General features: G+C 38.1%; 1 protein-coding gene across 1 annotated transcript in view; it reads right to left on the bottom strand.

The window, feature by feature from the left end:
* Window positions 1-22,926, bottom strand: part of ATG14 (autophagy related 14) — a 42,577-nt gene extending 19,651 nt beyond the window's left edge. Inside the window, exons 1-3 of the mRNA XM_079121208.1 lie at window positions 22,671-22,926; window positions 5,769-5,831; window positions 3,344-3,386 (exon numbers count right to left, since the gene is read on the bottom strand). Of these exons, the coding sequence (XP_078977334.1) occupies window positions 3,344-3,386; window positions 5,769-5,831; window positions 22,671-22,891 (327 nt within the window). The 5' untranslated portion in view covers window positions 22,892-22,926. The remainder of the gene's footprint in view (window positions 1-3,343; window positions 3,387-5,768; window positions 5,832-22,670) is intronic.
* Window positions 22,927-22,968: the final 42 nt, after the last annotated feature.

Here is a 22,968-nt window from a genome sequence, read left to right as displayed (position 1 = left end):
AACAGAGACACAGAAACAAACCCACTCATCTACAGTCATCTGATCTTTGACAAACATGACAAAAATAAATTGGAGAAAAGACAGCCTTTTTAACAAATGGTGCTGAGAAAACTGATTACCTATATATACAAGAATGAAGCTAAACCCTTATATCTTACCTTGCACAAAAATCAACTCAAAATGGAACAAAGATTCAAAATTAGATCAGAAACAATGCAACTCTTTGAAGAAAACACAGGGTCAACACACCAGCATATAGGCACAGGCAGTGCTTCCTCCACAGGACCCCTAAAGCTCAGGAAATAATGCCAACAGTTAATAAGTGGGATGGCATCAATTTAAAAGCTTCTGCACAGCAAAGGAAACAATTTGGATTGTGAAGAGAGAACCTACAGAATGGGAGAAAAATCTCTGCTAGCTATTCTTCTGAAAGGATTAATATCTAGAATATATGAAAAACACAAAAAAGCAAATAACCCAATTAATAAATGGACAATGAATTAAACACTTCTCAAAAGAAATACACATGGCTAACAAATATATGGAAAAATGTTCAACATCATCAGCAATTAGGGAATGCAAACCAAACCCACACTGAGATTTCACATCAATCAGAATGGCAGTAGTCAAGAATACAAATAATAAAGGCTGGGGAGAATGTGGAGAGAGAGAGACACTTTTACACTGTTAGTGGAACTGTAAATTAGTACAACTGCTAAGGAAATCAGTATGGAGCTTCCTCAAAGGACTAGGCATGGAATCACCATATGACGCAGCTATCACTCCTCAGTATTTATCCTAAAGAAATGAAGTCATCATTCCATAGTGATACATGCATACCCATGTTTATAGCAGCACAATTCACAATAGCCAAACTACGGAACCAGCCTAGGTGTACATCAATGGAGGGATAAAGAAAATGTGGTTGTATATACACAATGGAGTTTTATTCAGTTATAAATACAAATGAAATTATGTCATTTGCAGGAACTTGAGAACATTATGTTAAACAAAATTAGCCAAACTCAGAAGGTCAAGAGTCCTCTGTTTTCTTCTATATGTGGAAGCTAGAGAGGAAAAAGAAAAAAGAAAGGTGGGGGTTGGGCATCTCCCGAAAATCAAAGGGAGATCAATAGAGCAAAGGGACCAGGAGGTGGGAAGTGGGGGAGTGTTGGTTAGTGACATTGGCCAAATTATATTGTTACACTGTGTGCATGTACAAACACGTGCAACAAATCCCATCATTTACAACCAGAATGCACCAATAAAAAATGTGGAAAATATCAATATTCAAGTTTTTGACAGGCAAACTAGAGAAAATTAGAGAATTTAGAAATATTTTTTCCACAGAACACATTTTGTTTACTTATAACATTTACAGCATTAGCAAAATTCACCTTTATCATAAATATTCTTTATGTGTAAAAAATCATGCATGTGTAAAAAAAAGTATGCATCATAAAAAAATATTATTGTGTGTGGTGTAGGGGGAATCAAACACTGCAGAAGGAAGAAAAGAAATGTGACTGTTGGCCTGTTTCCCCTTCCTTGGTGTAATCCTTGTGTTCATATATGCACATGCTGTGCTAGGACCCAGGGCCTCTTGAATGCTAAGCACTCACTCCTCCACTAAGCTTAGCCTCGCCCTAGCTCCTGAGAGGTCGACCAGCTGTCCCGACCTGTGGTGCCCTCTGCAAGGACTGTGTTCTGGGTATCTTTTCATCTCTCTCTTATTTTCTTTCTTTTTTCTCTCCCTTCTTTCTTTCTCTCCACCCCCACCCCCCATCTCCAGCCCCCAACCCCAAGAGGTCATCTCCAAAACTTAAGTTTGATGTGTATTTTTTTTTTAGAGCATATTTATGTTTAAAATACACACACAACCAAAAAAATAAAATAAAATAAAATACAACAAATAGAATCATACTTTAGTTTTGCCTTAAAAATGTCTTGGATATACTTCCATATTGATACATGTAAATTCTTTTTTACAGAATGCATTTTGATTCATTGTACACAAATAGGGTACAACTTTTCGTTTCTATGGTTGTGCATGATGTAGATTCATACCATTCATGTAATCATAACATGTACACAGGATAATGATGTCTCTCTCATTCCACCACCTTTCATACCCTTGACCCCTCCTCCCTCTCATTTCCCTCTATATAATCTGAAGTTCCTCCATTCTTCTCTTACCCACCCCATTATGTATCATCATCCACTTATCATGGAAAACATTCGGCCTTTGGTTTTTTGGGCTTGGCTTATTTCACTTAGCATGATATTCCCCAATTCCATCCTCTTATCTGCAAATGCCACAATACTATTCTTCTTTATGGCTGAATAATATTTCATTGTGTTGATCACATTTAAAAAAGAAAACTTAAAGATTAACTGACATGGTCATTGTATGTATTTATGGGGTTCAGTTAAAATGACCTTTCAATACACAAATACAAAGACCACATGCTTTTTAACAGCTTCCTAGTGCTGTAGCTTTTTATCTCCTACTGATGGATGAACATTTATTCACATATTAACTTTACCATCAAGGATGCAGATAATGTGCTTCTTTACCCATAAATCTCTGCCTTTATGTGCATTTCCTTAGGAGGAAAATGGCTGGATATATAACATGTACTCTTTAAAAATCACCACCAAACTTAACCTAAATCAAATGTGCTCAACAGGGGATGGAAGTGTTAAGCATTGTCACTTTTATCAAACTCCTTATTTTCCTATGTTGTACTTGTTTTTCTCAGTTTGTTAATTTTGTTTAGTGTTTTTAACATAGAGCTTTCTAACTTGTGTATGATACATCCAATTACCTTACCCTATGGCTTACAAAGATCCCATACTTGCCCAGGTTACATAAATACTCTTGCATACTTTAATATTTTTATGAGTTTAAATTTTACATTTTATCATTAATCCACTTGGAGTATGTTTATTATGAATAATTTTCACAAAAAAGAACAGTCCATTATTTTTGTACTTCTAAATCTACTTCACAGTTATCCTTTATGATGGCTCCATAATTACTTGCCCATACTGTTTTGTGCATGTAGGTGAAATATCTGAGACGGCTACACTATAAACATATTCAAAAACAGGACCGCCAGCCTTGAGCCTCTCTTTCTCACTCAGCCTACTCCGTTCTACCTTATGGAGTGCTACTCTCACCTCCAATTTGAATAAATCTGTGTTTAAAAAAAAAAAAAAAAAAACTGCCAAAAGTGATCAAAAATAATTTAAATTGAAAATTACTTTTAAGTTTCACCAATTTAAAAACATGTAGCCTCAAGTATAAAAAATATTAATATAAATTCTTCTTAGAACTTACCAACTGATCTGTTATCCATTTTCCTTCCATAGCTTTTAATACCCTGTATGGAGAAAAGACAGAACACAATTTCTTAATATAATTTTGTGAAACCTGAAGTGTAAAATCAACTTTTTAGAATAAGCTGGGGCCAGTGGCACATGCCTATAAATCCCAGTGACTCAGGAGGCTGAGGTAGGAGATCACAACTTCCAAGGTCAGCCTCAGAAATCAGTAAGACCTTGTTTCAAAACAAAAAATAAAAAGGACTAGGGCCAAGCACAGTGGCCCAGCCTATAATCCCAGAGGCTCAGGAGGCTGAGGCAGGAGGATCTCGAGTTCAAACCCAGCCTCAGTGAAAGTGAGCTGCTGAGCAACCCAGTGAGACTCTGTCTCTAAATAAAATATGAAATAGGGCTGGGGATGTGGCTCAGTGGTCAAGTGCCCCTGAGTTCAATCCCCGGTACCCTCCCCAACAAAAAAAAAAAAAACAACGAACTGGGGATGTAGCTCCACAGTAAAGTACCCCTGGATTTTAAGCCCTAGTACCACAAAAATACATAAGGCCTTAGAAATGGCTAGAAATACTAAAGTGGGACTTGGCATTTCAAGTGTTTCCCCAATTCCTTGTTCTCTGCAGTTCTCCTTTGTTTTTTTCTTTCTGCACTTCTAACACTGCCAAGAGCTTTACTATAGACATCCACAATAAACTTCCATTAAGTTCCTATTCTTCTTTGTCTTCTGTCATAATCAATAATTCCCAGTCATAATTAATAATGGCAGCTATAAGAGAATTCATAATCTAAAATATGATGGTTCTTTCCCAAAACGGCACAAACCAGCAACTCTAAAATTGTGTCCTATGGAATAAAGAACTCCATGGGAAAAAAAATAAAGTTCCTGTGATCCAGTAATCTAATAAATTTGTTGAGTTAGTTAAATAAATTCAAGCAGGTTTCTCTAATGCAGGATGTTTGTTCACAAATGTATTTATTCAGACATGGCAAACTCTGAGAGGCTCAGACCCCACTTTGGGATTCACTGGCAAAAATACCAACTGTTTTTATCAGTAGAATTAGACCTCCATGTTGGCCTAGTTTAGGAGGTCTTTGGAGAAAAACCCCTGAAAGGGACAGTCACATTCTGAGATACTGAGGGTAGGTTTTTAACATCCAAAATGGGTAGGAAAATAATTCAGCCCATAGTAATGAAGTAAAAGTAAGACATCACAGGCTGAAGGCTGATGTTTAAAATCTCTTCAAAGAAGCTGGGTGTGTGGTGATACACACCTGTAATCCCAGCAACTCAGGAGACTGAGGCAGGAGGCTGGAAAGTTCGAGGCCAGCATGGTCGATTTAATGAAATCCTGTCTCAAAAAGTTAGAAAGGACTGGGGATATAGCACAGTGGTAGAGTGCCCCTGGGTTCAATCCCTAGTATTGCCAAAAAACTAAAAGCACTAAAAGTCTATTGAAAAGTGGAATAAAATACTTGAAATTGAGATTGTCTTGAAATACATGGGGCATGTGGAACCATGTTTACCTAATAGCTACTTCCCCAAAGTACTGGAAACAGCTAATCATCAACCTAGTAACATCAGAAAACATTTTAACTCCATTAGCCAAGATAAATGATGGGTAGAGAGAAGAAATTATGTCAAAAAATCTACACTAGGTTGGGTATAGTGGTACATGCCTATAATCCCAGCTACTTGGTAAACTGAGGCAAAGAGGATCACAAGTTCAAGGCCAACCTGGGCAACTCAGACCCTTTCTCAAAATAAAAAAAGGACAGAGAATGTAATTCATTGGTAGAGCACCCCTGGGTTCAATCCCCAGTTCAATAGCAACAACAAAACAAAAAAGAAAGGTTCTATAGGACCATTCTCAAACCTAGGAGGTAAGAGATTCATTAGACTACTCATTAACGTCTCAGATTCCCAGGCCTCACCCCAGACCTACCAAATCAGAATAGCTCAGGATAAGATTCCAAAATCTGCATTTTTAAAAAATCATTACTTCAAATGACTGAATTCTGATAGAGATATCTGCAGGCCACACTTTGCCCAACACTGAACAGAAAAGGAAAGGTCAACAAAAGCAATAAGATCCTATGGAAGCCACCAGCACCAAATTAAGTCTAAGCAAGACTACTATTGTGAGCCCACTTGCCACACGCCAGTAAGCAAGGCTAGAGGTTTGATTCTTTCATCCACTTACTTACTGAGAGCTTACTGTATGCCAGGCACCAGGTCTGGGGCTGATGTTTTCTAGAAACCTGGTATCTCCTGCTTTACCTTTCTCAGATACACTCCTTTCTCACACTTTAAAAGACTATGCACTAAACTCAGTAAGTTAACAACCCATATATCTGCATAGCTTAGCAATGAATTAAACCAAGTGGTGATAGACATCCTCCACAAATCAAAAAGCAAATTAAAAACTCACTCCTTTTGAAATTCTTCTTGTTTGCTCTTAAGTTGATTTAACCTTTCTTTCTTGTCAATAAACCTGTAAGAAAAAAAAAATTGTGATTTATTTATTTATTTATTTATAGTTCATTGAGACTATATAGGTTCCTGAAAGCTGATCATTTCTGCAGATTTACGTGATAATGACACAGTTCTAAAAGTAAGAGATCCTCAATGGGCTGCACACAGATGCTTGCTGGGTTTATAAAATGTTTATAGATTCTTTCTCCCAGAAGGTTAAATTATTTTTCAAAGAATGCACATGAGAACACTAAAATAAATTTGAATTCAAGGAAATTGAGACTTTCATTTTTTTTTTATTTGTTAATAGTACTGGGCATTGAACCCAGTACATACCTCTGAGCTATATCCCCAGCTCTTTTTAAGTTTTCTATTTTGAGACAGGGTTTTGTTAAGCTGCCCAGGCTGGTCTTCAACTTTTTGTTGTTAACAGGATTGAACCCAGGAGCACTTAACCACTGATTAACATCCCTGCACTTTTTTATATTTAGAGACATGGCCCCCTAAGTTGCTGAGGCTGGCTTTTAGCTTGTGATCCTCATGCCTCAGCCTTCCCAGTAGGTGGGATTACAGGCATGTGCTACTATGCCCAACTGGCCTTGAACTTTTTTTTTTTTTTTCTTTTTTTTGATACTAGGGATTGAACTTTTATTTGGCAGACCTTGAATTTTTGATCCTCCTGCCTCAGTCTCCTAAATTGCTGGGACTTCAGGGATGTGCCACCATGCCTGGCTTGAAGGCTTCCATTACAAAAATAATTTTAATTACATAATTGTTTTCTATAGTCATCCCACAGTGCAACAGCACACCAGAACTTCTTCCTCCTATCTAATTATAATTTAGTACCCACTGGCCACCCGCTCTCCATACCTCCCTCCCTACCTACTTTTTCTGGCTCTTGTAACCACCATTCTATTCGATTTCTATGAACTAAACTTTTTAGATTCTACCCATAAGATCATGTGGCACTTTTCTTTCTGTGTCTAGCTTATTTCACTCAACCCAATAATCTCCAGCTCCATTCATGTTGTTGTGAATGCTTTCTTCCTTTTTAATATAGTTTAAAACTTCTCTCTGCTTGTTTAGCTACAGCCTAAAATTTCTGATATATTTTCATTATCGTTTAGTTTAAAACTCCGAATTTTCCAGCAGATTCCTTCTTTGCTCTATAAATTATTTAGAAGTGTATTGTTTAGTTTCCAGATACATAGGCTTTTCTTGGTAATTTGTTGTTAATGTTTTCAAGTTTAACTCAGATGTAGACACAGTGTACTCAAACTTTAATGTTTTGATTAGTGTGTCTCAAGGCTTTGCATATGGTCTGCCTCTGTGAAAGTTCCATGAGTACTGGAAACAATGAGTGTTTCACAGCTACTGGGTACAATGTCTAAATTGTGGGTTAGCTGGCAGTGTCATTCAGATCTTTCACATCTGTGCTGTTCAATATGGTGGCCACCAGCCACATGTGACTACTGAGCACCTAAATGTGGTTTGCTGCTTAATTAGGACTTGGGGGACAGAAAGGACAACTAACAGCATGCAACTGATTATGAACTGAGCCAGGAGTGGGTCTCTATTTTCAAGGGAACAGGGTAATGACACATGCCACAGTAACAGGTATTGAGTCCAAAAATAGGCTTTGGCCATCTCCTGAATCCCTAGTATAAATAAAAGCAATTTAGTAGGACCATCACATCCCTGAGAATTATCTGGACAAAGAATCTCTCTAAAATACTAATTCTATAATCCTCACTTTGAAATATACCAAAGACATCTATTTCTAAATGTAAAGGATAAAATGATCTAATTGTGACCCTACCATTTAATAGTCACTGAAAATGCATGACATATCAAAAAAGCAAATCAAGTAATATATGTGACAGAATTATAAACTTATAATGTGACAATTTAAATTAAATCTTCAGTTCCTCGGCTGAACTAACCAATAGGCACCCCCTCTTATTGAGACAGAATGGACACAGAACAGTTCCATCACTGCATAAAGTTCTACTGGATAGCAACTGCATGAAACAGCATTAGAAAACTCAGAAACTAACACAGAATGTAGACAAGCCCACAGATTTATCAACTGGTTTATCAGGCATTTTCTGTGTGCCTAACAAAGCATCCTCCAGAATATCTCCTAAGAAATCTAATCATGTATTCTGCTATTCTTGTATTCTCAAATATATCACTTGTTACATACTTCTGTTTCCTCGTATCAAAAATGAAAATCTAATGTGGTATTTTATGTCTAAGACAACATGGTGATTTGTGTTCTCATACTCTGAAGGAAATGACAAACTCAAGACTATTCAACCAAGCAAGGGACACACACGAAGGATAAAATCTTGCTCTCAGGACCTACAAAAGTTCTTTTGGGTCTGCTGGAAAAGAGCCACTTTGCACTAAAACCACCTGGGATGAAAGACAACTATGTCCAGCTTTACCCTGAGCTGGCTCATTCTCATGGGCTTTGTTAGAAACACGCACACACGTGCACGTGCACACACACACACACCTTAAAAACAAACATACAGATGACAGTAGGAATAACAACAGATAATGATTTCTACTGGATGAAATACTTCCTGAATCATGTTAACCCTCATGAAGGAAATTAAAAAGAGGTGGCACTAACAAAGCTAACCAGCAGATGCTATCATGAAGGCAGCTGGATCCACATGACATGTCGATTGCTCACTGTTACACTCATCCATTCTTCGCATTCTCCATCCCACCACTCATGGAAATGGACTCACCTCACCATTCTCCATTTTCAATATGGTTTACAAGAAAGAACTGAGAAGACAGTCACTACGTTCAAACTTATTTTATCTTAAATGGCAGGTAGAGAGAGGTGGATTCACATTTTACATACTGTTTTTCAAGTTGGCTTTGTCTCAAAATATCTGTACCTTTTTCCATGCCAAAACACACTGATCTATCTTTACCAAACTGCATTTCACTGAATGGATATCATTAAAGTTACATAAACCCTTACCCTTTTGTTTGCTTGTTTCATTATTCTAGTTTTTGTTATGTCTTCTGAAAGAAATCTGCCAGTGAACCTGTTCCATGGCATTTACAACACTATTTCCTGTAGTTTCTCTTCCAATTAAAAAATACCTTCCACCCGGGTGTGGTGGTGCACGCCTGCAATTCCAGCAAATTGGGAGGCTACGGCAGGAGTTGTGAAGGTCTGAGGTCAGCCTCAGCAACTTAACAAGACCCTGTCTCAAAATAACAACTTAAAAGGTCTGGAGATGTAGCTCAGTGGTCAAGTGCCCCTGGGTTCAATCCCCAGTAACAAAAACAAAACAACAACAACAAAAAATAAAAAAAACCCTTCCGTATTATATATTAAGTTCCTCCATACTTAGAAGATTTCAGGGTTTTTTACCCCCCAAAAATTACTCCCTTAAATTGACTTTGTTGTTTCCTAAATTCTTCCATATTTTCATGATTTATTTTTCCCATTAAAAATAAATTACTCCCTTAGGCTGGGATATAGCTCAAAGTAGAGCACTTGCTTAACAAGTATGAGGCCCTATGTCTGATTCCACCACCACCCACACAAAAACTACTCAAAATGACTTTCACAGTCCCCAACCCCCCACCCCACCCCACAGTAGAGACTGATGAGAATCAGGAGAGGATGTGGTCCAAGAACCTAGCGGTAAGAGAGAGCATACAACTCAGCTCAGGTCTCAAGAGGGAGCTTTCTGGGAGTGAGATCTTTCCAAGTCGAGCTGTGAGGATGAGTTATGGCTGGCCCTGTTAAGGGAAGGAAGGTATTACAGGCAGAGGGAACTGGGCTTTGCAAAACAGAAAAAAAAAAAAAAAAAGATTACTCTTTCCTAAACACCAAAACATTTCAACACACCAACTGGGAAACAGAGATACAGTGTGCTGCTAATGAGGCAGTGATCAAGACTCTAATTCCACTCTGCTCCCTAGCTACAATCACAGGGACTGAGTGGATCTATCCACAGTTCAGACCACTCACATCAATCTGTCCCATACCACCAGAACAACAGCACGAGGGCATGCACTTTATTAGCACTCCATATTATTAATTCTGTACTAGGAATAATTAGAACTAAAACACCTACAACTTATTGAGCACTTACTATGTACATCCCAAGCAAAACACCCTTCATAAATAATTCTAATCCCTCTACCTGCCTGCTCAGTCCTTTCACTCATACTAAGGCTACATGTGTATAATACTTATCTGAGAGATACTAATGTATTTTAAGAAAGGCAAAAATGTCTTGAATATTATATACATGTATTGAAATATCACACTCCATAAATAAGTACAACTACATGTCAAATGGACAAAAATGTATTTTAAAAAATTCCTCTGAGCTAGGTGTGGTAGTGCATGCTGATAATTCCAGGGACTTGGGAGGCTGAGGCAGGATCCCAAGTTCAAGGTCAGCTTAGGTAACTTAAGAACCTGTCTCAAAATAAAATATAAAAAGGTCTGGGGATGCAGCTCAGTAGCAGAGTGCCTCTGGGCTCAATAAGCAGTATGGTGGTGGAAGGCAGTGACTTGGGAGAAAAAATGAGGACCTGAAAAAAAAAAATTCAAAATCTCTGGCACTGTATTGCCTTTGAAGGAATCAAGAAAACAGATCAGAAATGAAATACAAGAAGATAGAGACACTAGCATGTATTCTATCAGATCATAATGGATTGAAGTTAGAAATAAATGAAAGAGTAAAACACAGAAACTATCCCAACTATCTGGAGATTAAACAATATGCTATTATATGATGAATGGATAACAGAAGATATTAGGAAGGAAATTAAAAAATTCTTAGAGGTAAATGAGAACAAAGAAACATCATATCAAAATCTCTGGGACACTATGAAAGCAGTACTTAGAGGGAAATTTATTTCATGGAGCGCATTTAATAAAAGAAGTAAAACTCAACAAATAAATGACCTAACACTACAGCTCAAAGCCCTAGAAACGGACCAGCACCAAAAGTAGTAGAAGACAGGAAATAGTTAAACTCAGAGCTGAAATCAATGAAATTGAAACAAAAGAAACAATACAAAAAATTGACAAAATAAATAGCTGGTTCTTTGAAAAAATAAACAAAATTGATAAACCTTTACCCACACTAACAAAGAGAAGACGAGAGAAAACCCAAATCACTAAAATTCAGAATGAACAAGGAAATATCACAACAGACACGAGTGAAATACAAAACATAATTAGAAGCTATTTGGAAAATCTATACTCCAACAAAACAGAAAACCTCGAAGACATCAACAGGTTTCTAGAGACATATGAATTGCCTAAACTGAACGAGGAGGACATACACAATTTAAATAGACCAATTTCAAGTACTGAAATAGAAGAAGTCATCAAAAGCCTACCAACAAAGAAAAGTCCGGGACCAGATGGGTTCTCAGCCGAGTTCTACAAAACCTTTAAAGAAGAGCTCATTCCAATACTTCTCAAAGTATTCCATAAAATAGAAGAGGAGGGAACCCTCCCAAACTCATTCTATGAAGCCAATATCACCCTGATACCTAAACCAGACAGGGACTCATCAAGGAAAGAAAATTTCAGACCAATATCCTTCATGAACATCGACGCAAAAATTCTCAACAAAATTTTAGCAAATCGCATACAAAAACATATTAAAAAGATAGTGCACCATGATCAAGTGGGTTTCATCCCAGGGATGCAAGGTTGGTTCAACATCAGGAAATCAATAAATGTCATTCACCATATCAATAGACTTAAAGTCAAGAATCACATGATTATTTCAATAGATGCAGAAAAAGCATTTGATAAAATACAGCACCCCTTCATGCTCAAAACACTAGAAAAAATAGGGATAGTGGGAACATTCCTTAACATTGTAAAGGCCATTTATGCTAAGCCCATAGCTAATATCATTCTAAATGGTGAAAAACTGAAAGCATTCCCCCTAAAAACTGGAACAAGGCAGGGATGCCCTCTTTCACCACTTCTATTCAACATCGTTCTTGAGACTCTAGCCAGAGCAATTAGACAAACCAAAGAAATTAAAGGGATACGAATTGGAAAAGAAGAACTCAAACTATCCCTGTTCGCTGATGACATGATTATATATTTAGAGGAACCTGGAAATTCCACCAGAAAACTCTTAGAACTCATAAGTGAATTAAGTAAAGTAGCAGGTTACAAGATCAATGCCCATAAATCCAATGCATTTTTATACATAAGTGATGAATCGTCAGAAAGAGAAATTAGGAAAACTACCCCATTCACAATAGCCTCGAAAAAAATAAAATACTTGGGAATCAATCTCACAAAAGAGGTGAAAGACCTCTACAATGAGAACTACAGAACACTAAAGAAAGAAATTAAAGAAAACCTTAGAAGATGGAAAGAGCTCCCATGTTCTTGGATAGGCAGAATTAATATTGTCAAAATGGCCATACTACCTAAAGTGCTATACAAATTCAATGCAATTCCAATTAAAATCCCAATGACGTACCTTACAGAAATAGAGCAAGCAATTATGAAATTCATCTGGAAGAATAAGAAACCCAGAATAGCTAAAGCAATCCTTAGCAGGAAGAGTGAAACAGGGGGTATTGCAATACCAGATCTTCAACTCTACTACAAAGCAATAGTAACAAAAACAGCATGGTATTGGTACCAAAATAGAAAGGTAGATCAATGGTACAGAATAGAGGACACGGACACAAACCCAAATAAATACAATTTTCTCATACTAGACAAAGGGGCCAAAAATATGAAATGGAGAAAAGATAGCCTCTTCAACAAATGGTGCTGGGAGAATTGGAAATCCATATGCAACAGAATGAAACTAAACCCATATCTCTCACCATGCACAAAACTAAACTCAAAATGGATTAAGGACCTCGGAATCAGACCAGAGACCCTGCAGATTATAGAAGAAAAAGTAGGTCCAGATCTTCAACATGTCGGCTTAGGACCAGACTTCCTTAACAGGACTTCCATAGCACAAGAAATAAAAGCAAGAATCAATAACTGGGATAGATTCAAACTAAAAAGCTTTCTCTCAGCAAAACTATCAGCAATGCGAAGAAAGAGCCTACAGAGTGGGAGAATATCTTTGCCAATCATACTTCAGATAGAGCACTAATCTCCAGAATCTATAAAGAACTCAAAAAACTCTACTCCAAGAATTCAAATAATCCAGTCGACAAATGGGCTAAGGAAATGAATAGACACTTCACAGAAGAAGATCTACAAGCAATCAACAAACATATGGAAAAATGCTCAACATCTCTAGTAATAAGAGAAATGCAAATCAAAACCACCCTAAGATTCCATCTCACCCCAATTAGAATGGCGATTATCAAGAATACGAGCAACAACAGGTGTTGGCGAGGATGTGGGGAGAAAGGTACACTCATACATTGCTGGTGGGACTGCAAATTAGTGAAGCCACTCTGGAAAGCCGTGTGGAGATTCCTTAGAAAACTTGGAATGGACCCTCCATTTGACCCGGCTATCCCACTCCTTGGCCTATACCCAAAGGACTTAAAATCAGCATACTACAGAGATACAGCCACATCAATGTTCATAGCTGCTCAATTCACAATAGCCAGACTGTGGAACCAACCTAGATGCCCTTCAATTGATGAGTGGATAAAGAAACTGTGGTATATATATACAATGGAATATTACTCAGCCATAAAGAATGATAAAATTATGGCATTTGCAGGCAAATGGATGAAATTGGAGAATATCATGCTAAGTGAGATAAGCCAATCTCAAAAAGCCAAAGGAAGAATGATATCGCTAATAAGTGGATGATGACACATAATGGGGGGAGGGAAGGGTTAGAGTTAGGGTTAGGGAGGGGGGCAAGTATGAAGGAAGGAAGCTCTGTATAGAAGGAAAAGAGGGGTGGGAGGGGTGGGGGGAAGGGAAAAAATAACAGAATAATCAAACAACATTACTCTATGTAAATTTATGATTACACAAATGGTATGCCTTTATGCCATGTACAAACAGAGAAACAACATGTATCCCATTTGTTTACAATAAAATTAAAAAAAAGAAATGAAAAAAGATTTGTTTGAAGGTGTCAGTCATAATAGCAAAATACTGGCAACAATTTTAATGTTCAGCAGGAATATTATGATGGCCGTGAAGATTAAAATATTTTATAGGCAAAGATATGAGTATGTTTTAGGACATGCTTTGTTTCAAGAAGCAGAACTACATACATATGATATGATTTCAAATATATATGAATACACCCAACACTGGAATCATAACAAAATATTAAGTTCTAAAAATCTGAGTAAAATCTATTTCCTTCACTATGTGCTTCTGTACAAGTTTTCTATATTAATCATATATACCTTTATAAAAAGGTATTAACAAAAAGAAAAAGGTCACCAAACAATTAAAAAGTACTCATGCTCTACTTCTGAAGATCAACCCCACTATAAAAAAAATAATAATTCCTCCACTGTATCTAAAGTTCTTGAGACACATCATACCCTGGTTTCTTAAATATAGGGGTGGGGGGAGGGCAGGTGATGAGCATTAACTTTCAGATCAGAGGGACAGAACTTTCCCAGTCCCTGATTTTGCACAAGTTGTGGTAGAGTGTTAAACGACACTTTCTCTGCTTCCTGGACATCACCTCCTGAGCACTTTTCCCCTGCCATGATGTTCTGTCTCACCTCCAATCCAGAGAGAAGTACAGAGTCAACCAACCATGGACTGAATCTCTGAAATCAAGTTATTGAGACTCATTTGAGAGATGCCCTCCCCACACTAGGAGGACAGGAATATCCTTATCTCTGAAGACACAAAGCCACAGAGAAGAATCTGAACAAACAGGACTTGCAATTTCCCCAGTTTATTTCCATTAGAGCATACTCTTTGTCTCCAGTCATACTTCTGACTAAACCATTCTTGATCAAGAATAAGCATAAAAATACACAAATTTAAAAAGAACAGAAATCATGCAGTAAGAGTTGGGCACAGTGGTGCACACCTATAATCCTAGTGATCTGGCAGAGGTGGCAGGAGAACTGCAAGTTCAAGGCTAGCCTCAACAACTACTACGGAAACAGGATCATAACTCATGAGGGTGTGTAAGGAACAAATGAAAAAAAGAAGTGGGGATGTAGTTCAGTGGTGGAGTGCTCCTTCCAGTACAAAAAAAAAAAAAAAAGTAAAAAAAGGGAGAAAAATTAGGCAGTAAGCAGAGCTGTCTCTACTACTAAGTTATGTGCCGAAGCGGCTTAAAGAATAAATTTAAATAAAGATGGCCAAAGAAGTAAATATTTATTGAAATGGAATACTAACATGTTAACAATTACTCACCATCAACGTTTTCTCATTTATTTTTGGTGCTGGGGACTAAACCCAGGGTCTCTCAAATACTAACCACACACCCTGCCATTGAGCTACACCTAAGTCTCTTCATTCTTAAATCCTTAAGGCATACAAAAAAACGATATTTTTAGGCAAATAAGACATGCAAAAACATGATCCTTATCAGGATATTTCTTTTACTTTATACTAGAAGATTCGGGATATGACAAAATATAGTAAAAACATTCTCCACTGGTAAGAAAGGTTAATAAAATAGAAATAAAACTACTGTTCAGTTTCCTCACTTGTAAGATAGTTAGAATAATGCTTATATTCAACTTGGCTATAGGAATTATATAAGAGAAATCTAAGTATCAGGTTCAGATACTTGGTGCATAACATATGCTGGCCTCCCATTTGTCCACTGCAATGAGTTATTTTGTATCTTACTGTGTATTAAACTGAACTATAGAATCAGACCATGAGAAGAGACTAAGTGAAACCAGGGTAAGACAGTCCTACTACCTGTTGTTTCTGCACATGGAAAAAGAATTTTTACAAACATCATTACCCTATGTACATGTATGATTACATGAATGGTGTGATTCTAAATCATGTACAACCAGAGAAATGAAAAGGTGTACTCCATTTGTGTACAATGGATCCAAATGCATTCTGCTGTCATGTATAGCTAAATAAATACTTGAAAAAAAGAATGTGTTTTAAACAATGCTATTCATCTTACTCAAAGGTATCCTTTAGAAATGGAAATAGATTTTTTGTTTACATGATAGTAAACAGAAAAAAGGGAACATAATTTGTGTAACAGTTTTTTATGAAGTGACTGAATGAGTCTAACTCTAGATTTAAAAAAAAATTTCACAGTTTTAATAGAGTAAAATAGATGTGAAAAGACAGATGTGAAAGATGTTCACGTATATGAGATGCAAAATAAAAACCACCCTTGCAAAACAGTATGTATTGTGTGGTCTCATTGCAGCACAGATAACCTCTATATTGTAGGACTGAGACTTTGTTTCTATGATGTTTGAACATTGTAAAATTCCAAAAGCCATATTCATAAAATTGTGTTTTCTAAAACACATGCATTTTACATGTTTCATCAATATAAAAATTCAAACTAATCAAATTCAATTAATTTGAATTTTAATTTTCTTTTGAAGAAAATTTAATTTTCTTTTGAAGAAAAATAGCGCACCGCCCCCCCACGCAAAAAGTGTTTTAAAATTTTAATGGGAAGCAAATTATCACAAAGTTACTATTTCCCAAGTGCAGGACCCACCCAAATGGCCTTCTGGGATTCAGGGTTATACTGTTTATTTGGGGGAGGTCAGTTCTGGAAGAACTCATGAGCATCTGTTCTACAGATTTTGTTTTTTAAGAGAACTACATTTTCAGTTCTAAGGCACAACGGATTTACCTGAAAAATATTTTAAAGGATCAAATCTCCCTTACTTAATCACAGCACTCAATAAAATCTCACAATAACACCTTTCCTGCAACCCAGATCTCTAAAGCACCCTGCTCCTTTCTGGCAATTTTTAAAAGAAGCCAGACCTCTGAGATGTGCCACTGGCTGCTCTGCCACACTCGGGTGAACACTAAGCTTGTAGCAAGTGTCAATTTCATCAACACATCAATTCAGTACTTTCCCTATCAATGGGAAACAGCAAATCCCAGGATTATTTTTATAATCACATTTCATTTTCTGCAAATGCTGTATGGGCTTTGGTGGTTGAAGGAGACTTTAGATTATGAAAACTCTTTTGGGTTATGACAGGCTTTGAAAACAGTGTAGATATGCTGGGCAATGGGGAGAATCTTCTGAATGTTGGGCCTAGGAATAATTAGAACCTAGCAAAGTAACAGATGGCACTACCTGGAGGTGAGCAAACCCTGCCCCAGGAATCTTCCCACCTTGGTAGGGTGCACAGGCTCAGGGCATTGGCTCTCTGGATTCAACTCCAGGCCTTGGCTTACTAGAGCTTATATGACCCTCTGAGCTATAGCTCAAGCTGTGTAACAACATGGGGTGTTTTTCTTTCCTGGTATTGTTAAGCTCAATTTTAAAATACAGTTCAGATTTAGAACTTAAGAATTAGTATAGACCAAGAGTACGTCAGCCTCCAAAATGCTAAGCCTCACATTTCTATCTTTAAAATAGGATCATAACTATGAGGGTGTGATAAGGAACAAATGAGCCAGTAAACGTGAAAGCTTTTATAAATTCTAAAAGATATCCAGTAATACTGACTAAAAACAAAAACTGTATTTTCCCTGTAATCCCAGTGGCTCAGGAGGCTGAGGCAGGAGGTTTGCAAGCTCAAAGCAGCCTCAGCAATTTAGTAAGGCCCTAAGCAACTCAATGGGTCGACCCTGGCTCTAAATAAAATATTGAAAAAGGATGAGGATGAGGCTCAGTGGTTAAGCACCCCTGGGTTCAACCCTGGTACCAAAAACACACACACACAACACCTCCACCAAAAAAAATAAATAAATAAAACACTGTATTTTCTTATTATCAAATCCACATTTGTTGGTAGAACTACTACTGAGATGTTGCATGGGATGTGATGAGAACTTTCCTGAAATACATAATCAGACAGCAGTAAGTTAATTACCTCTTTCTAAAGATGAGGAGCACTGTCACCCTGTAGGGTTTTTTGCTGAAGCAGCACACAGAATTGAATTCTCAAGACAACAGATTTTTATAGGTCACAGTAAGTGACAACCAAAAAGATACAAGAAGGGGAACAGCAATATTTAAAGGATACTTTCTGAATATTGGCTGAGACCTCTTCTACAGAAACAACAGCATCAGCACAGAAATTTACAGTAACATCTAAATGTCTTATCATCCTCTATTCTATCTCTCAGTTTGTTTAGTGCCTGAATTTCTGTTTCCTGGCAAAAGTGTAATCACAATACTTGATAGTTCTAAAATGTGTCTTTTTAATCCATACTTCAAAAATGGATGGTTTCTAAACCAGCAGACAGGCTGAGCTTGGTGGTACATGCCTGTAATCCCAGTGGCTCAGGAGACCAATGCAGGAGAATCACAGGTTTGAAGGCAGCCTCAGTAATCTAGTAAGGCTTTAAGCAACCCAGTGAGTACCTGTCTCAAAATAAAAAAATAAAAAGGGCTAGGGATGTGGCTCAGTAGTCAAGCACCCTTAGGTTCAATCCCTGGTACCAAAAAGAAATGAAAAAGAAAAAGAAAAAGAAAAAAACAGCATACAGATTTCTCTGGGTTTCCTTAGATCATGTTCTTGGCCCCGTTCCTCCAACTATCTTGAACTAGTAACCAATTTCTTCCTAGTTTGGGGTGGAAACATTACTGAACCTACCAGTTATCTCTGCTGATAATATTTGTGCTTACGATGCTATTTTGAGTCAGATAAATGTATAATCCAGAAAATTACACTCCTGTTAAAAGGTCTGTAATTTTAAACTGTCCAGAAGTTACTATACCCAAAGATTATACTGGGGGTAATGACTGATACTCCTTTCCCTTGTTCCATAAGAGAGCCTAAGTTAAAAGGTGGACAAAAAAGCAGAAAACAGAATATTATTTTAAGAGTGGGGGCAAGGAGGAAGATAAGGAAGGATGATGTGGGTGAGGATACCAATGTTATGAGGTTATACCACAAAACAAAGAAGTATTAAGTTTGGATATCTTTCCAACCAATCCATAACCAAACTCATACTGTCCACAGAAGTATATAAAGTCACATGCTCCTTTCTTGGGAGTCAAAGGAATTATTGTGACACGAATTTATTTGATATTTCATTTTTCTTGAACTGTTAAGTCATTAAAACTAGCAGTCAGTGTAAATCCTTGAGAGCAAAGACCCATCTTTCTCCTCTAACTTGCCAGATGTTTTACACATATAAGGGTACCCAATGAGAAACCATTAAAAATTAGTTGGCTATTAGGACAGTGGCTCTGGATCTCAAGAGATTCTTTCATCCTATTACACACTGAGCAATGTCTGGAAACAAAGAAAACCAAAGCCCTATTCTAAAGGCACGCGGAGTTCAAAAACAGGAGATGGAAGAAGGGAAGCTGTTGAGCAGACCTCTGTGGCAGTCCTTTTACCACTGAACCCCAAACCTCTCTTTTGTAGCTCTAAATTATGAATGGTTGGAGTATTTGCTCTCCATTTTTTCTTCTTGGTCAGGAAAAGAAATCCACTATAATAAATCCCTTTTCTGAATATTTACCTTAATGCTAAAATTTAGCAAAGAATTTATATGTAAGGGTTTTTGTTTTTGCAGTGCTGGGGATTAAACCCAGGGCCTTACACATGCTAGGGAAGCACACTCTACCACTGAGGTACACCCCAAGTCCTAAGTTTTAAAAGTAGTTTTGCTTTCCTTTCTTTGATAATAGCCTATGTGCCATTTCCTGCTGCTGAGAAGTCATGCTTTCATGGAATTACTTTCTGGACGCAGACATTTTTCTCAAAGAATACTATGCATCATGCCTACCAACACACAAGAAATCAACTAAGTGTTATGATGGCAAATGATGGTGAGGATGGAAGTAGAAACTTACCTTATTGAGGAAGGTCAGGGAAGGCCTCACTGAGGAAGTGACATTTAAGTAAAGCCAAGGTGCCAGTCAAGAAGAAAAGTGATGTAAGCTGAAGAGACAGCATGTGTTTAAGGATTTTACAGCAGGCTCATGACTGTGGAGCAGCGAATAAGGGGGAGCATGGAAAGTATTTTTTTTTTTTTTGAGTGCCTAATATTTGCTAGACATCCTGCTAGGCCCTTTAAATGCATGCTTTTGTAAAATCATTACCAGACACTTGACACCCAATCATTTTCAAAATGAAAAAGGCATAAGAGGTTAAGAAACTTGGTCAAAATCACATAGCAAGTTGTGGAATTTGGATTAAATTAGATGCAGCATGAATGCAAAACCCCCATTTTTAAACTCAACCTTATGGTCAAAGTTAGCGAAGAAAGCAACTGCCAAATCACAGGGGGCTTCATATGCCCTTGCAAGGAGATTGGATTTTATTTTAAATGAAGTGGAATGCCATTGAAAGACTTAAGCAACAGTGGCATTATCTGCTTTACATTCCTGCTGAAGCTGCTGTGAAAAGGAGAGGGGGAGTCTTAAGAAAAAGATGGTTAAGTAGTAATGATGGAAATAATGGTGGACTGGATTAGAAATGGACACATTCAAGATATATTCTGGTGTCATACTGAATTAGACAAGCCAATGACTTAGATGTAGGGAATATAAGAAAAGTAGAAGGCTAAGGTAATTTCTGGGTTTCTGGATCAGGATGAAGACACTAAAACAGATTCATTCAATCATTTCATAAATCTTTATTGAGTTATGTGAAGATAGAACAGTGTACAACAGATAAAGTCTCACCCACATATAGTTTTATGTCACTGAAGTGAGGTGTGCAGTTAGACAAATTAACCTGTGAACCATCTGATAATGATAAGTGCTATGGACTAAAGCAGGTTAAGTAGTAAAGAGGTTACTATTTTAACTGAAGGGTCCTAAAGAGCCTTTCTAATGCATAAGCACAGGTCTAAACAAAGCAAACAGTCCTGAATATCTTGGGAGAAAAGTTCTTGGCAATATGAATATGACTGCAAAGGCCCTGAGGAAGAGTTTTCTTGGACTGACAAGGAGACCCCAGTGGTATAAGAAAGTAGGTAAAGAAGATAATGATATTAAATCAGAGGAGGAACAGATGATACAGAACTTTGGTTGCGAATTTGGCTTTTACTTTGGGTAAAGTGGAAAAGTGCTGACAACTTGAACAAAAGAATAAAGGAATAGCATTACTCTGACTACAAGAAGGAAATTAAATAACAGGGCAGTCAAGGATGGAAGCAGAGACATAATGTAGAGGCAATAATCTAGTGGATCAGACCAGGTGATGGTGAAAGGATCAGATTCAGGACAGGTTTTGAAGAGTAGATAGGGTTGTTGATGAGACTAAAAATAGTGGATTAACAGAGGAGTCAAAGAGGACTGGAAGATTTTTTTGGCCTATATAAAGGAAGAATGACATTGCCGTTTACTGAGTTGGTATGAGCGATGAGGAACAGATTTATAAATGTAAAACCAGGAGTTGAGTTTGCCATATTAATGTGGGATACTTATTACAAATTTAAACACACATGTTGAATAGGCAGCTGTTTTCTGAATTTGAGAGAGGTCTAGGTTGAAGATATATGACTGGTAAACTCGGCATCTAGCGGGCATTTAAATCATGGGAATAGATCTAAGAAACAGTATAGATGGAGGGAAGATCCGGAACTAAACCCTTGATAAACTACATCAATTAGACATTTCCATCTCACACCCAATATTCCTGTAATAAAACTGGTTTAATTTCTAAAACTATCACTTGTGACATGGGTGGTTCCTAAAGTCATCCAGTATATCAATGTAAATTAAAAAATGATGTGCAAATCTCCTCAAAAGAGAAAAGAACTCCATCTATGATCACAAGAATACTAGAAACCCAAACCACTCCCAAATCTAGAGACTCCAGTAATTAAATGCATGGGTATGCGAATCCACATTGTCTGGGTTTTAATTCTGATCCTTACCCTTATTGTCGGTATGATGTGGGGCAAGGTACTTACTGTGCTGTTTTCTCAGTAACAAATTGGGGATAACTCTGGGTTACTGTAAAAGAATACATTGCTAACTCTAAATGCGAAAGTTCATATATCTTACCGTCACTGAAACTAAAGTGCTGAAACAAAGTATGGGAATGGAAGACCCTACAGCTAATCATGCTTTTTCAATTATCATAGCTGAGGGCTTGTGGCTAGTTTAGATTTCCAACTGAAGCCAAAACACGTTGCTAAATGCAATTTTCTTAACCAAAGGCTTGCAGTTCCTGATCTGAATTTTAAAACAAAGCCAAAACACTACTCCCAAACCCTAGGCATCCAAAATAATCTTCAGAGATAGGGAGTAGGGAAAGGGAGCAACCAGCTAGCCTTAGTTCACACACTGGAGTAAGCTCGTCTGATAACAAGGTCTATCTGTGACTCGGACTAACAGGGCCCAAGTATCTCTCAATCAGTTATTTGATTCTCTCCTCATCCCCTCTTGAGAATGAGGATGATGAATGTGCTTCCGAAGACAAAAAAAGGTTAAACCAAGCTTTATGAATGGAGTATAGCAAAGAAATAGGTCTCCAACTCTGTGGCAGCAACAGGGGAAGACGTCTACGGAGAGCCACCATCTATTCCTCTTTCCTTAGTACCCAGTAGTACCGTGGGGTCAAACTCTCAGGTGGGTGATGGAGGAACAGCGACCTTCTCTCACCTGACCACCCCCGACTCTGTCCACTGGCAGTCAAGCGCCGGCGCAGAGCCACTACCCCTCCCCCGACGCCCGGCATTGGGGTCAGTACTGGCGGCCCCGGGCCCTAAGCTCCAGCGTTTGATAGCCCGGCAGGAGAGACAGAAGAAACAATAGGGCCGTGGCGGCCGCCGTACCTCTCCCGGTCGCGGCCGTCGAAGTAGACGAAATCGCCGCTCTGGACACACTTGGCGCAGGTCAGCCGCCGGCGGGTGGTGTTGCAGAGGGGACACCGCTCGACCGCCACGTACAGCCCCTCCGCGTCGTCCACAGAGTCCACTAGGTCCCGGGCGAGCGGCCGGGGCCCGCAGCCAGGAGTCTCGGGCGCCCGGGCTCCCTTCCCACTGGGAGACGCCATGATGGCCTGAGCGCAGGGCCGGTCACGTGGGATTTTGTTTTCAACCAGGTGCATCCTGGTCGCGGAGGAGGGGCCTG

The sequence above is a fragment of the Sciurus vulgaris genome, assembly GCF_902686455.1.
Source record: "Sciurus vulgaris genome assembly, chromosome: 2".
In the NCBI taxonomy this organism is placed as follows: Eukaryota; Metazoa; Chordata; class Mammalia; order Rodentia; family Sciuridae; genus Sciurus; species Sciurus vulgaris.
Note: the sequence above shows the minus strand (reverse complement) of the source record. Positions and strands in the feature narration are given on the sequence as shown.